Raw genomic sequence first — 17,181 nt, forward strand, 5'->3', positions numbered from 1 at the left:
GCAAGTGTGGTTAAAATGAAAGATTACATAAAATAAAAAAATGCTGGTCTGAATAAAATGGAGTTCAGATAAGTGTGTAAAACTCTATTTTTTTCAATTTTCAAATTAAAATTTTTTTTCAAAATCCAAAAAAGACTAAAAATGCATTTTTACAATGCAAAATACAAAGTAACTGCATAATGACACTTTTTCTTCAAAGTAAAAATGGACTAAAGTGTCACTTTTCAATGCAAAATGCTATTTTTTCAGTCTAAAAGTGTGAAGTAGGAATAAAATGCCACTTTCTTCATTGTGAGAAATGAAATATATTAGTAAAACGCCACTTTTATTGATGACAAAATTCTATGTTTGATTAAAATGCCACTTTTTTCAGGTGTACATGCCAAGTTTGATTAAAATGAAAGACTGTTTCAAATAAAATGTCATTGTCAATCCACAATGGAGTAAAGTGTCACTTTTCAATGCAAAATGCCATTTTTCAGTCTAAAGTAGAAATAAAATGCCACTTCATTCTTTATGAAAAATGAAAAATATTAATAAAATGCCACTTTTCTTGATGGCAAAATCCAAAGTATGAATGAAAAGACACTTCCTCTCAGGTAAAAATGCCCAAAAGGAGTAAAGTGCTGTGTTTATTTCAGTGTAAAATGACATGAGGTGCCACAGTGTTAGTTTAGAGTGCAGATAAAGCAGAGTCGGAGTAAAAGCTCATGACTGTAAGTGAGCAGCGCCGTCAGAAAGGGACGCCTCGTCTGATCTATCATGGGTAATTGGAGAGGCGGGAGCTGTCGTTTTAAAGCTTTTCTCCTCCGCTCTCTCTGACGCCCTACAACAGCGTCCTCGGGCCGTCCAGCCTCTCCACTGCCACACGGAGCTGCAGTCAGAACTAATGCTGTTAAACAGGCAACCAGGACCAAAGAAACCTCACAGAACTGCAGCGGCGCTCCAGAAGAACCACTCTGGTACACTGACGACGAGATCCGACCCTTCAGTGCTGATACTGGACACCTAATCAGCTGGATGCTGTACAGATACACCTGCACTGCACATCTAACAGTCTGCAGACGCCAGAGTTTGTGCTGCAGTAACAGCCTCTACTCTTTTGGAAAGGCTTCTAGATGTTGAACATTGTTGTGAGGAACTGACTGAACAGTTCCACTGTTCCACAACTCAATGCTGGGGGGCTTTATATCCTTCAAGCCCACGCCTGGCACTGGACATGGAAAAAACATGAAGCTCCAGAGCCACATGCAGCTGATTTACTGCCCCCTTGTGTCTTCACAGCAGAACTAGATTTGTAGGTAAAAATAAAATGATCCTTTGATGAGCTTCTCTGACCATTTTAACACAGTTTTAAGCAATAAATGGTCTTACATGCTGTGATTAATGTATAACTGCTTCCTCACCAGCTTTTAAACCTGAAGATTGGCCCACAGACTGGTGGTCACACAGCCACACAACCTAGATTGTAGCTAACTAACTGGCAAAGAAGAGAAAGATTCAAGAACTTAGAGGCGAAAGGACAAACACATTTGCATTCATGTGGCAAAAAAATAGAATATTGAGAGATATTTTCCGTGAAACCTTCTACTTTTGCAGAGGTTTCCTGCTAGGGATGCGAGAAAAGCAGCTATAGCTGAGCTATAAAGCTCAAAGCAGAGCAAAGAAAGTCTGCATTTTCATTTCCATTATATTTTTGGCCTGTACTAGTACATCAGCACAAACTGAGGCATGTTTACAGCCCAGTGTGTAAACCCCCCCCCCCGGTATTCGAGGGTGCCGTGTTGTCTGACTGCTAACTCTCTCACCATAGTGGTGCTGTTTGTTTTATCAGCTGTTCTTCTGTAGAGTCTCTGTTCTAGTGTGGTTCTGCGCTCTTCCTCACAGTAACTGAGATCTTCCTCTTCTCCTCTTCATTCTTCAGTGTGAGAAATGAGCAACAGTCACTCTTCACTCAAACTCTTGGGAACCTGGGCAAGTTTTCAGGTTTACAGATCTGCTGCAGCTCATTGAAAAGTTTTTCAATGGCAGAGTTACGGTTTCTAGACTATGAAGGACCAGCTGGGTGAGCCAGTCTGCTACAGCGCCACCCTGAGGCAGAGTTACGGCTTCTAGGCTATGAAGGACCAACTGGGTGAACCAGTTTGCTACAGCATCACCCTAAGTCAGAGTTACGGTTTCTAGACTATGAAGGACCAACTGGGTGAGCCAGTCTGCTACAGCGCCACCCTGAGGCAGAGTTACGGTTTCTAGACTATGAAGGACCAACTGGGTGAGCCAGTCTGCTACAGCGCCACCCTGAGGCAGAGTTAAGGTTTCTAGACTATGAAGGACCAACTGGGTGAGCCAGTCTGCTACAGCGCCACCCTGAGGCAGAGTTACAGTTTCTAGACTATGAAGGACCAACTGGGTGAGCCAGTCTGCTACAGCGCCACCCTGAGGCAGAGTTACGGTTTCTAGGCTATGAAGGACCAACTGGGTGAACCAGTCTGCTACAGCGCCACCCTGAGGCAGAGTTACGGTTTCTAGACTATGAAGGACCAACTGGGTGAGCCAGTCTGCTACAGTGCCACCCTGAGGAAGAGTTACGGTTTCTAGTCTATGAAGGACCAACTGGGTGAGCCAGTCTGCTACAGCGCCACCCTGAGGCAGAGTTACGGTTTCTAGACTATGAAGGACCAACTGGGTGAGCCAGTCTGCTACAGCACCACCCTGAGGCAGAGTTACGGTTTCTAGACTATGAAGGATCAACTGGGTGAGCCAGTCTGCTACAGCACCACCCTGAGGAAGAGTTACGGTTTCTAGACTATGAAGGACCAACTGGGTGAGCCAGTCTGCTACAGCGCCACCCTGAGGCAGAGTTACGGTTTCTAGGCTATGAAGGACCAACTGGGTGAACCAGTCTGCTACAGCGCCACCCTGAGGCAGAGTTACGGTTTCTAGACTATGAAGGACCAACTGGGTGAGCCAGTCTGCTACAGTGCCACCCTGAGGAAGAGTTACGGTTTCTAGTCTATGAAGGACCAACTGGGTGAGCCAGTCTGCTACAGCGCCACCCTGAGGCAGAGTTACGGTTTCTAGACTATGAAGGACCAACTGGGTGAGCCAGTCTGCTACAGCACCACCCTGAGGCAGAGTTACGGTTTCTAGACTATGAAGGATCAACTGGGTGAGCCAGTCTGCTACAGCACCACCCTGAGGAAGAGTTACGGTTTCTAGACTATGAAGGACCAACTGGGTGAGCCAGTCTGCTACAGCGCCACCCTGAGGCAGAGTTACGGTTTCTAGGCTATGAAGGACCAACTGGGTGAACCAGTCTGCTACAGCGCCACCCTGAGGCAGAGTTACGGTTTCTAGACTATGAAGGACCAACTGGGTGAGCCAGTCTGCTACAGTGCCACCCTGAGGAAGAGTTATGGTTTCTAGTCTATGAAGGACCAACTGGGTGAGCCAGTCTGCTACAGCACCACCCTGAGGCAGAGTTACGGTTTCTAGACTATGAAGGATCAACTGGGTGAGCCAGTCTGCTACAGCACCACCCTGAGGAAGAGTTACGGTTTCTAGACTATGAAGGACCAACTGGGTGAGCCAGTCTCCTACAGCGCCACCCTGAGGAAGAGTTACGGTTTCTAGACTATGAAGGACCAACTGGGTGAGCCAGTCTGCTACAGCGCCACCCTGAGGCAGAGTTACGGTTTCTAGACTATGAAGGACCAACTGGGTGAGCCAGTCTGCTACAGCGCCACCCTGTGGCAGAGTTACGGTTTCTAGACTATGAAGGACCAACTGGGTGAGCCAGTCTGCTACAGCGCCACCCTGAGGCAGAGTTACGGTTTCTAGACTATGAAGGACCAACTGGGTGAACCAGTCTGCTACAGCGCCACCCTGAGGCAGAGTTATGGTTTCCACGCTATCTCGCACCTTGTTTACAGCCAGATGTTAAATGTTACACCAATAAAATTGAGATAATCCCAAAATGGTTCGATTTTAGTTGAAATGGGACAAAATGTCTCTTCTTAACATCTGAGTTGTTCACCCCACCCTTAGACCGATCTGCTCCAGAGTGTCTCATTCTGTTGTTCTGTGCTTTTCTATGGAGATTACATATACAGTATACAAGCTATACAGTGCAGAAAGTGGCGTATTGTCAAGTAAAATGTTCTTAATTATGGTCAATAAGATTTATTGAGCATATTTAAGAGAATTTAGTTTGACAAGATGCCATTTTTTTTGTAGTGTATCACAATTTGGTGACCTTAAAGTAGCTGCATTCACTCATTACTAAATATCCTAAATATAGTCAATAAATCCAACATTTGTCCTGTTGAGATTGTTGTGAGCTTAATTTAAGATTATTAGCCAAATTGTGCTTGAAACCAGCAAAATGATCTGCCAGTATGAAGAGATCATTTTGTTTGATAAAATACCTAAAACAATGGAAAATGTCTAAACATAAGCCAGACAATTGTATAATAAGTGCGCAACTGTCTCAAAATTGGAAAAAAATTGATATATTGACAAGACGTAAGATCATTTTATTGTACGAGAGGCTATTTTTTGCAGTGTAGAAGGAGCGTCTGGATGCTTTTGCCTTATAAAGTGACATAAAATGTCTTGGAACTTCTCATAAAAATCTCACAGCACTCTAATAGAGAAAAGAGAAATATTAAATATAATGAATACATAAAAGACAACTTTCTATCATGCACGGTGTTCTGCGCGATGGCAGTCGTTTAAATGGTCATTGCATTGATGCACTGATTCTAGAATATCAGAATGAACTAAATTGATTTTCAGTAAAATATACGTTACTTTATCGTCTGAAATAAAATTACTGTCAAATATTAAAATCCAAACAAAAAAGCCTCATGTATTGTATTATTGCTTGTGTTCCTCTAGGCACATTAATGCATTATTTAAAGAAATAATTCATAATCGTTCCAGAATAATCATAATCAAATAAAGTTAGAGGCTGAACTGTTCATAAAAACACACTCGGCCGTGTTGGAGTGAGTGGAGTGAGCACTTTTCCCCAGAGGCTTCATTAAGAGTGAGAACCATCTGCAGCCCAAATACTCTCCACTGACTGTAGTGGCACGCTCACTCCTCCGTTCGTCCCTCCATCCCTGTCTTTACAGTTCTGTGCAATGGTCAGAGACCACCCTGCATTTATTAAATTCAGTGTCAAGAAAAAACACAAACCATAGTTTACAGAAAATTACCCAGAAGCCTCAACAGCTAAATCTACTCTCTGCTGTGTGGGTCAGTGAGTCCCTCTTTCCCTTAATTCCAGCTCTCGTTCTTCTCAGGAGACTCAGTTTGAGCTCCTCAAAGAACCTGCAGACACGCCTCCAAAGCTCAGTCTGAGAAGCTGGTTGATGATTTTCTGAGGTAATCAAACCCATTCAGTGGTGCTGAGGTCTGGACTCTGGGTTGGTCAGTCCATCGTCCAGCTTCTTTGTTTGATGTGTCCGTCTCCTTTTCTCCTTTTCTCAGTGAAGATCTTCTTGATCAGCTACACATCCTTTCAGACCCACAGTGCTGAGTGATCTTCTCACAGTGGAAGGATTTGTGCTGTTTCTGTGATGGGGGGGGGGGGGGGGGGGGCGGTCCACCAGCTCTTCCAGGTGGTTGTTAGGAGCCACGTTTTCTCTGGAGCTTTAAACACCAGTTAAATAAATAAAGGGGGTCTACATATTTGGAAGATCTTATGGATAAATGCTGTTTCTATACAAAAGTACCTGGACGTTCCTTCTAGTGAGTTTAGATACTTTAAGGACACCTATTACTGACACAGCTTGTATAACCACCATAGAAAAGCTCTGACTAATAGAATTAGATGCTCTGAAGCAGCATGTGATCCTAAGGTCATCAGGTCCAGTGCCAGGTGTGGACTAGAAGGGTATAAAGCCCCCCAGCATTGGGCTGTGGAGCAGTGGAACTGTGTTCTCTGGAGTGATGGAGCTCCATCCAGTAACTTTGGAATGAGTTGGAGTGACCCAGAACTGACCATGCAAGATCAACGCCTGACCTCACTAATACTCAATCAAATTCTCACACCAATCTTCAGCATCTAGTGTGAAGCCTTCCCAGAAGAGTAGAATTCTCTCTCTCTCTCTCTCGCTCTCTCTCTCTGATGAGGCCTGGTCAGTCTGATCACGGGATGTTTACTCGTTTCTTCTTTCCACATCAGTGGAGGTGCAGATCTGTGTTCTCCTCAGGTTTAATCTGCAGGGAACCATCTCAGAACCTAAACCATGTTACAGGCAGCCTGCAGGGGTCTGTGCTTTTTCTGTCAGACCACCTTTATAACTGTTCTAAACCGGTCTTAACTGATTCCTGTTTATCCTGCTTATTCATTTGTTTACATTCCCACTCCAATTGCATACTACACACTAAGTGTATCATATATAATGTTTATAATGTTTAATTATATCAGTGGTCTTCAAACTGGTCCTCCGGACCCCTAGACTGTGCATGTGTTTGCTCCGACTTGACTCACATTGCTTTGGGCTGGAGTGAAAATGTGGGGGGCTCTGAAGAAAATTTAATAAATAATTTATTAATGGATCATGTGTTTTTAATTAAGTAAAGTCATTAACAACACAACTATTTGCAGAGATGAACATCGTCTGAATGCATCATTTCAACATATGGATGTGGGCTTGTTTGTAAAGTTCCTCCAACGTTTTGTGTAACATTATTACTCAGACGAAAAACTGAATGACCTCTAACGTCCCTTGTTAGCTGGTTACTATTAACTTTTTAAAAGGTTCCTTCAAAGCAGACAAAACAACAAAAACAAAGACCCAAACATGAACTGTTACAGATCCTCAGGTAGCGAACACCTGTCTGAATCATTCACCCCCTCGTGTCCTGGATTGTTGACTACCTGACTGGCAGACCACAGTACGTACGCCTGCAGCACTGTGTGTCGGACAGAGTGGTCAGCAACATTGGAGTTCCACAAGGAACTGTCCTCTCTCCCTTCCTTTTAACCCTCTACACCACGGACTTCAACTACTGCACAGAGACTTGCCACCTTCAGAAGTTTTCTGATGACTCTGCAATAGTTGGATGTATCAGCAAGGGTGAAGAGGATGATTTCAGGGCAACGGTGAAGGACTTTGTCGCATGGTGCGAGCGGAACCACCTGCAGCTCAATGTGACAAAGACAAAGGAACTGGTGGTGGACCTGAGGAGGGACAAGGCATTGGTGACCCCTGTGTCCATCAGCGGGGTCAGTGTGGACACTGTGGATGATTACAAATATCTGGGTGTGTATACTGACAATAAACTGGACTGGGCTAAGAACACTGACGCCCTCTACAGGAAGGGCCAAAGTCGTCTCTATTTTCTGAGGCGCCTGAGGTCCTTCAACATCTGCCGGACTATGCTCAGGATCTTCTATGAGTCTGTGGTGGCGAGTGCTATCCTCTATGCTGTTGCATGCTGAGGAAGCAGGCTGAGGGTGGCAGATGCCAACAGACTCAGCAAACTGATCCGCAAGGCCGGTGATGTTGTGGGTGTGGAGCTGGAATCGCTGACGGCCGTGTCGGAGAGGAGGACGCCGTCTAAACTGCAGGCCATTACGGACAATGGCTCCCACCCACTCTACGACACGGTGATGAGACACAGGAGCTCATTCAGCTCAAGACTCATTCTACTGAAATGACCACAGAGCGCCACAGGAGGTCATTCTTACCTGTGGCTATCAAACTCTATAACTCCTCCCTCAGTGTGTGATTCACAAAGTGTGGATCGTCTGCGCAAAACTCCAAACAGTTTATATGGGTAATAATAATAATTGTGTGCAAAAACTCAGAGGTACAATAATTTGAACTTCCTTATACTAGATGTTTCATATTTATTACAGTCACTTTACTGTATTCATAAGAGCTTAAATCTCGTGTTCATATGGCAAATTTCTGTTTATCTTTGTTTTAAATTATTAAAGTGTTTATTCTTTTACATAAATGGTTGCAACTGTAACAACTGCAATTTCCCTCTGGGATCAATAAAGGATTCTGGTTCTGATTCTGAAAAAATACAACAATGCCAGTCATGGCCACTAGGGGGCAACACACAAATTAACACCTGAGAAGAAATACAATATTTAGCATGCTTATAGTTTGGCTCCATTACCAGATATGGAGAAACATTTGTTCTAATGAACAAACATTCTGTTTTTCCAACCCATGAATGAAATCCTGACATTTGCAAACCAGAACCAAAGAGTTCACAACGATTAGCTTCCAAAAGTGACTCTCAGGTCTCAGCAGTGATGATGGCTGCAGTCTAAGATGCATGTTGTTTTGCAACACAATCTTGCTTTGCTTTCACACTCTCTGTTTAGACTCTACATGTGTCATGGGTCTTTATATTTCTGCTTCACATATTTGTTGCAAATGTGCTTCTGAAAGAACGGTCAGACATCATATTAAACCCTATGGATTATGAATGGTATCTCACTCAATTCATATGCGTATGAAGCCAGACGAGCCAATACTTTGGGCAATGCAGTGTATATTGACTCTGCTGCAGTTTCGCAGTGGGGTTCCACAGTGTGTTGACAGCACTAAAATCCCACCTCATATTTAGTTGGATGCCTAGATTACTTGATATGTAACAGAGTGATTAACCCTCTCGATTTATTCAACTCTTCTTAAGCTACCTGTCCACTGATCGAGTGTCCAGGACTTTCACAGGATTGCAGTGACAACCCTAGATGCAGTTGACCAGCCAAGACATGTGTCGTGTCCAAATTATGCGTCTAGTTTGGAACTAGAGATACATGGCCAACATTCGCAAACAAACACTAGAAGTCACTGGTCACACAAATTTGCTAGATCCTTAAATCTTCACCTAATTTGCTTAAACTCACTTCCAGATCTTCTGTAAGGTGGTGCAGAGTTGTAAATGTGGTTTAGGACTGAGAGCTATAAATATGAACCAAACTTCACAGTGTGCATCATTCAGCTACATGGTGAAGTTCAGGTTTATAGCTCACAGTAAGTCATACTGTCTCCAAAACCACGTCTACAAATCTGAGCAACCTCATTAAGGACCTGGATGCAGTTTTTGTGGGTTGAGCGAAATTCAGGGGTTGTATTTACGGAAATGTATTAACGTTTTTCTTAACAAACATTGGTTTCATTGGACACCTAACTTGTCTTGGATGATCAACTACATTTGGTGTAAAAGGAAAATTGTGCACATTCGATTTTTTGCTCAAACATTCCTGTGAGGCACATGTGTCAGGCTCCAGTCCTCACAGGCCAACACTCTGCTGACATCAGCACACACCTGGCTAAGCTCATCAGGCCTTCATGAACTGAGTTAGATGTGGGTAAATGCTGATCTCCACAGCACTTTGGCCTACAAGGTCTCCAGTTTGACATGCCTACTGTAAGGTCAGCGCACATGGGATAAGAGATCACTGTATAGATTACAGGGAGATACAGAAATGACACATTTCACACATGAAAAACCTTGGTGTCGTATGTCCCAACAGGCAGTATTATCATTTAACCTCACTCTCCAGTTAGTTTAATAGAAGACAAACCCACTGTGATCTTTCCCGAGTCCTCAGTTGATAGCATTATTGAAAGGAAGTCACACTGAAGTGACTCTAGTTTCTCTCTTTCTGTCTGCAGATTGTAGGTGAACAGCTTCTATGACCAACATGAGTTGGAGCTTTCTCACGCGTCTCCTGGAGGAGATCCACAACCACTCCACATTTGTGGGGAAGGTGTGGCTCACGGTCCTCATCGTCTTCCGCATCGTGCTGACGGCTGTGGGCGGCGAGTCCATCTATTCGGATGAGCAGACCAAGTTCACCTGCAACACCAAGCAGCCCGGCTGCGACAACGTCTGCTACGACTCCTTCGCCCCGCTCTCGCACGTCCGCTTCTGGGTCTTCCAGATCATCATGATCTCCACGCCTTCCGTCATGTACCTGGGCTACGCCATCCACAAGATCGCCCGCACCTCGGAGGAGGAGCGCCGCAAACAGCAGCGGCAGCACAGGAGGAGCCGCAGGAGCAGGTGGAGGTCCAGCCATCACCTGGAGGAGGTCCTGGAGGAGGAAGAAGATGACGACGTGGAGCCCATGATCTATGAGGACGCGTTGGAGGTAGTAAAGTATTTCATTGCTGTTATAGGAGTTTATAGGAGTTATTTTTTCCAAAGTAATGTTGGTTTCTGTCAGTCCATTGATCACGAAGTGGTTCACACAGTGTGAACAGCTGCTGGCACTTTTAAACGGTGCACGGAAATAAAGTTGCAAGGTTTTGATGAAAAAAGGATGATTAGACTACTGAGTACCGAAGAAGGATGTACGCTAGCCCTCATCCTCATAGGTTCCCTTACAGAAAAGCAGTGTTTGTGTGCTTTCTGTTTACTTTTTGTATTTGTCAGAGATATACTACATAAAATTGTACTCAATTATATAATTGAGTATATATTGAGGCTGATGCTGACATGTATACACACAGACACTTTCTAAGCCACTTCTCCCTCAGGGTCACGGGATTTGCTGGAGCCTATCCCAGCTGTCGTTTGGTGAAAGGCAGGATAGACTCTGGACAGGTCGCCAGTCCATCGCAGGGCAGACAGACACTCACACCCAGGGGCAGTTTAGCACGTCCAATTGGCCTGACTGCATGTCTTTAGACTGTGGGAGGAAACCCATGCAGACACGGGGAGAACATGCAAACTCAGAGAGGACCCTGGTCACCCGGCCAGGGAATCAAACCCAGGCCTTACTTGCTGTGAGGTGACAGTGCTACCCACCACGCCGTGACATGTATACAGAAAGCTTTAAGTATATTTAAGCTTATACTTGTCTTTTGATTGAGATGAACTTAAGAAAGTATAAGTAAGCATTCTTGCCTTATACATAGAAGTCAAGTATACTTGGCTTGTGTTTTGGGGAGGAATAGCTCAGAGTAAACAGTACATTTGTGGAACTGATCTTTTGTGTAAATTGTAGTACAACCTGGTTGTAGGGACTGATTTCAGAGAGGTTACATGCCACCAACTCTAATCTCAAACCTTGCTAAAGACTGTGTGTGTTTGTTGTTTTGTTTTGATCTGGAATGTTGATTTGAGTTGTTAAGTTCTTATATTTTGGCATCAAAAACAATGTTGGTTAGAAAATTTTGATTTATAAAGAAAATAAATGGGTTCTTAATCCTGAGTATGTCTTGCCAGTTTTATATGTGTAGTCCACTGGTAGTGTTCATATTAGCTACCTTCAGGGTTACTTTAATTACAGGTAAATGTATATTTCAAGAATAAAAAAATGATCTAAACAGAAATCAAGTGGTATAGTTTAAAGTGCAAAAATAATATACAAGTAGTAAAGAAGTAAAATATTACAATATTGAGGAAAACCTACAAATATACTTAAACTAGTAGTTTACCGAGAGTCTACTTCAAAGTGTATATAAACTACAATGTGGGATAGAAGTATATAACTAGTAAATGAACAGTTACTTATAAGTTTACTTCTAGTATTGTACACAGTATAACTGCAGTACAAATTAAAACATGACACCGTTGTCAGAAGACAACCTCTCCAAATCTCTAAAGTGGTAACTTTACAGGAAAACGAAAAAACCTACTTTGCTTTTAATGTAAATCAACGGAACCAGACATTTTTCAGAGTCATTTTGGGTCATTTGTTTTAGTCCATTCATCAGGAAATTTACACACAATGGCAACAGGTATTTTCAGATTTCATCAAAAACACAAAAACATCAAAAATGAAGATACAAGGTAGTTCTCTGTACTAACAGTTAACTACTCTTAAACCTAAAGAACACTCAAAAATATACTTTTATATACTAAAAAGTGGCCAATTTAGTCCAAGAAGTACTGAAATAGTACACTTATAAGTATACTACTAGTGCATTTATATTGGTATACTCACTACATAAAGCATACTTGGGAAATATACTTAAATTTACTTAATAAAATATACTTTGTGTGCTCTTTATAAGGTTTTGTAGCTACTGTGATGGCCCTGCTGAACAAAACAGCATGGACATACATACATGCATACGGACATACATACATGCATACAGACAAACTGGTCTGTGTTGGTCCAGCTGATCACCCAACATGGTCATGCTGGCTGACCCACATACCAGCATCCAAAACACAAAATATACTAGATTTGCCCGTGCATTTGACACCATGTCCACACCACAACATTGGTTGAACCAAAGGGTGCACCACCCAGCCTAAATTAAATCTAACGATGTAATTTGCTGCTGTGCATTCAAAAGCAATTTCTTTGTATGTGCAAACTCAGTTGCCCAATAAAACCTGATTCTCATCCTTTTTTTACTCTGGAGGTTCAGGAGGCCAAGCCGGAGGTGGAGAAGAATTTGAATCAAGGTCCTCCCAAGCATGACGGCCGCCGCAGGATCATGCAGGAGGGTCTGATGAGGATCTATGTTCTCCAGTTGCTGTCCCGCGCAGTGTTTGAGGTTGGATTCCTTGTGGGTCAGTACCTGCTTTATGGATTCCGCGTGAGTCCCTCGTACGTTTGCAACAAGGTACCCTGTCCGCACAAGGTGGACTGCTTCGTGTCACGGCCGACAGAGAAAACCATCTTCCTGCTTATCATGTATGTGGTGAGCTGCCTCTGCCTGGTCCTAAACCTCTGTGAGATGTTCCACTTGGGCATCGGCGCCTTCAGGGACACGATACGCAAGCGTCGGAGGCAGGGTCACCCCCATTCCTATGGTTATCCTTATTCCAGGAATATTCCGGCTTCTCCCCCGGGGTACAACCTCGTGATCAAGTCCGACAAGCCCGCAATCCGCATGGCCAATAGCTTGCTCTCCCATGACCAGAACTTAGCAGGAGTTGGGCAGGAGCAGCACTGCACCAGTCCAGATGAGAATATCCCGTCAGATCTGGCCAGCTTGCACCGGCACCTGCGGGTGGCACAGGAGCAGCTGGACATGGCCTTTCAAACGTACAACGCCAAAAACCCTCAGACATCCAGAACCAGCAGCCCAACTTCCGGTGCCACCGTAGCAGAGCAGAACCGAGTTAACACAGCCCAAGAAAAGCAGGGTGCCCGGCCCAAAGCGGGCCCAGAGAAGGCCGGGACAATAGTGAAAAATGGAAAGACTTCTGTGTGGATTTAGGTGTCTAAACTCTTGGACCATCAAGGTCCATCAAGGTCCATTGCTGACGTAGACCTTTGTAGAAGACTTTATCCAATTCCTTTGTCTTTTCAGAAAGAACAATGAAGGAAAATAAAACAACCTATCAGTCTAGTGATCCTGTAGAAATAAAGAGGATATGGGAACAGCATCCCTATCTTCTCGATGCATCTTCTTGTGCTTACCAACCCTCGGAGTAGTTCTTAGCACACTCACAGATCCACCTATTGTGTCCTTTTTAAAGCATGCACCATATTGCATGTCAGATGAGGTGTTTTACTGATGGATTGTAGATTGAATTAATTTATTTTATTCATGTACAGTTGTCCCGGTTAAATCTAAGCAAGGATATGGTATAACAAGAGATTCCCTCTAGCTTAGATCATCCTTATGAAGTACGATCTTCACTTGTTCTTACCAACATGCTACCCTGAGATGTCTGGACACTCGTCAATATTGGTTTGTTTTGAATTGTTTTTTTGTTTTTTTATAATATGTATTCTACAATTCATAATGCATTGCAATGAACAAAGCTCAAGTTGTCTAATAAGAAACCACTTTTAGCTTTGTGTAAGATGGAGAGGTGAAAATGGTGCCATGGAGATTCCTTGATGTTTATCCTCAGTCGTAAAATCTGTACATTCAGCTGAACTCTTTACAATACCAACCTAACACATCAACAGTAACAGTAACATTTAAATCTGTAGTATTTATTTCAACTTGCACTGTTTAAGAATGAAAAACTCTACAATATATAACAGTGTAAATAAATATACAGAGAAGTAGTTTTAAAATATAGAAGTTTAGATCATTTTTAAGAAATCCAGGCCTGCAGTTTTCCCCAGATACTGTTTTTCTGAAGTGACTTTGTGTATGAGCCGTATGCAGTGAGGGACGGCATACAGTGAAATGGGGGGGATACCAGAGCTCTCATATAATGTGCAATAATTGTGTTGAAATGTGGAATGATAACATGCCAAGTTCTGAAGTTGTGAAGTCGAACTCGAGCTTAAAAATAAGTAGAACAAGGTCTAAAGTTTTAAAGGCTATGCAATGTGTGAGATTTCACGTTCTATGCAATAAGTAACTTCAGAGCAAATTGAAAGAATGCAGTCCTGCCTTTGGAGATGCTCTTTCCAGATGTGCCTTTACTGGTTAAGATTGTAACAGTGATGTGATTTGCTCATCAATAACACACAATAATAAATGTAGGATTAACTTAACATTGTTCTTTTGTACTTTTATTTACAGAATCTGTACACATTCACTGAGCTGCTTTACCGTCTCCCAGTAGTTAAAGCTGTAGATGAATGCATGTTTAATGGCTGCGTATATGAATCATGATTGTGTATGATTGTGCACACGTGCGACAGCAGAGCCCTAAAACCTATTTCCACTGAACATTTAATGAAGAAGGAGTGACCAGCGAGTCGAAACACAAGGTAGGTGTTTCTAATAAAGTGGCCAGTTAGTGGAAGAACAAGATAAGTGTTTCTAATAAATTGGCGTTACTGGAAGCACAAGGTAGGTGCTTCTAATAAAGTGGCCTTTTAGTGGAAGTTCAGGGTAGGTGTTTCTGATAAAGCGGCCTTTTAGTGGAAGTTCAGGGTAGGTGTTTCTGATAAAGCGGCCGTTTAGTGGAAGTTCAGGGTAGGTGTTTCTGATAAAGCGGCCGTTTAGTGGAAGTTCAGGGTAGGTGTTTCTGATAAAACGGCCGTTTAGTGGAAGTTCAGGGTAGGTGTTTCTGATAAAGCGGCCGTTTAGTGGAAGTTCAGGGTAGGTGTTTCTGATAAAGCGGCCGTTTAGTGGAAGTGCAGAGTAGGTGCTTCTAATAAAGTGGCCTTTTAGTGGAAGATCAGGGTAGGTGTTTCTGATAAAGTGGCCCTTTAGTGGAAGATCAGGGTAGGTGTTTCTGATAAAGCGGCCGTTTAGTGGAAGTTCAGGGCAGGTGTTTCTGATAAAGTGGCCGTTTAGTGGAAGTTCAGGGTAGGTGTTTCTGATAAAGCGGCCGTTTAGTGGAAGTTCAGGGTAGGTGTTTCTGATAAAGTGGCCGTTTAGTGGAAGTTCAGAGTAGGAGTTTCTGATAAAGCGGCCGCTTAGTGGAAGTTCAGGGTAGGTGTTTCTGATAAAGCGGCCGTTTAGTGGAAGTTCAGGGCAGGTGTTTCTGATAAAGCGGCCGTTTAGTGGAAGTTCAGGGTAGGTGTTTCTGATAAAGCGGCCGTTTAGTGGAAGTTCAGGGAAGGTGTTTCTGATAAAGCGGCCGTTTAGTGGAAGTTCAGGGCAGGTGTTTCTGATAAAGCGGCCCTTTAGTGGAAGTTCAGGGTAGGTGTTTCTGATAAAGCGGCCGTTTAGTGGAAGTTCAGGGTAGGTGTTTCTGATAAAGCGGCCCTTTAGTGGAAGTTCAGGGTAGGTGTTTCTGATAAAGCGGCCGTTTAGCGGAAGTTCAGGGCAGGTGTTTCTGATAAAGCGGCCGTTTAGTGGAAGTTCAGGGCAGGTGTTTCAGGTTAAAGTAATCTGTGACCATCACTGTAATCTACATGAGTTGCTTTAAGCTCAGCTTGTTTGTCCTTCATATCGGGGCTGTTAGATGACCTCACTGCGAGGCTGTTAATGTATACATTAATATTCAGGAACATTTAATTTATGCGTAATTCGATGTCGGAGGCTGGAGGGTTTGTTTGTCAGTCAGATGAAGGTCAGATGTAATCTGAAGGAGATGGTTCTGCTGGTGTGGAGGGGTTCTGAGGGTTGTTTTGTGGCTTATGCTGGGTGTTTTGGATATCAGCCGTCTCTGGGGGAAATGCCCCGTCTGAGGGACAGTCGCTCTGAGTTCTTTCTGAAATCAAAGTGATACTGTCTGGCAGGAGCCGCAGGAACATCTTCAACATCTCATACTGCAGCCTGAGGACCACCACCATCATCATCATCCGTGACATGAGGAAAACAAGCAAGCAGACAAATACATAAATATAATGATGGGACTGCATGGACTGACCGTGATCATCACAGAGTCCCTGTAAACTTAATTAGGGTTTTTTGTCGTCAGTCTGTACTGGACGATAAAAACAGTTCAGCGCGAGAAACACGGTCAGCAGATCCACCTAATGTTCTAATATTCTAATATTCTTCTAATATTAATACACTGAAAATACAATAAACCCCCAAAACACAGGGAGAAGGACGCAGCTGAAGTGGCTTCCTATCAGCCAGCTTCTTCTTCCAGTTTTCCCGTTCCACCTTAAATGGTGCATCATGTTTGAATTTTTTCAAACCATTTAAGGTGGAACGGGAAAATTCAAACATGATGCCGGCTGAAGCACCATTTAAGGTGGAAATTCAAACAAGAAGCTGGCGATTAAGAAGCCGACTTCAGCTTCGTGCAAGAAGCTGCTAAAGTTAATCCATTATGAATATCTGCACAGATTAAGGAACGCTAACAACATAGCTAAAGCGTTACCCATCAGTGTAAATAAATAACTAATACATCAAGTTCAGACCGCCTGAATAGACGATTAAATGAAATGAGCTTCATATAAAACCAGAGAAAATACAAACACATCAGCAGGTTCTCTGGGCCTCATTGACCACACGGCCACCTCTACACATAAACAACCCACAGACATGAGCGTGGATCACTGCGTTCCCTCCGTTATACAATCCTATCCCACTTTCGGAGAGCGATATTCCTGAAATAGTGGAATCCTGGACAGTATCTTTCTGAAGCTGCCGCTCTGTAATTGACCTCCCCAACGTGGCGGTGCCGTAGACGTGCCTAGGCATGTATATCTATGGGTTCAGCCCTGCTTCTTGAATGAGATTCAGCTAATCAGAACGGAGCTCATTTACATACAAGTCTTTATTGCATATGAGGTAACACCAGCCTGATTGGGTGCTCAGTGATGATAGAGGGTGGGAAATGATCATGTAGGAATGACTTATGACTGTTTTTAGTGAATAAAGCTACATAAAGCTACTTTGGGCAGTCGTGGGCTGGAGG

The 17,181-nt window shown here is 43.4% G+C and overlaps 1 protein-coding gene across 2 annotated transcripts in view; it reads left to right on the forward strand.

Moving 5' to 3' along the window:
* gjc2 (gap junction protein gamma 2) overlaps positions 1-14,392 on the forward strand; it is a 52,247-nt gene extending 37,855 nt beyond the window's left edge. For both annotated transcript variants that reach the window (XM_037532346.1, XM_017686922.2), the window contains exons 2-3: positions 9,657-10,135; positions 12,363-14,392. In XM_037532346.1, coding sequence (XP_037388243.1) covers positions 9,677-10,135; positions 12,363-13,166 — 1,263 coding nt within the window. In that variant the 5' untranslated portion in view covers positions 9,657-9,676 and the 3' untranslated portion in view covers positions 13,167-14,392. The remainder of the gene's footprint in view (positions 1-9,656; positions 10,136-12,362) is intronic.
* The last annotated feature ends 2,789 nt before the right edge of the window (positions 14,393-17,181 follow it).

This window comes from Pygocentrus nattereri, chromosome 2 (genome assembly GCF_015220715.1).
Source record: "Pygocentrus nattereri isolate fPygNat1 chromosome 2, fPygNat1.pri, whole genome shotgun sequence".
Taxonomy (NCBI): Eukaryota; Metazoa; Chordata; class Actinopteri; order Characiformes; family Serrasalmidae; genus Pygocentrus; species Pygocentrus nattereri.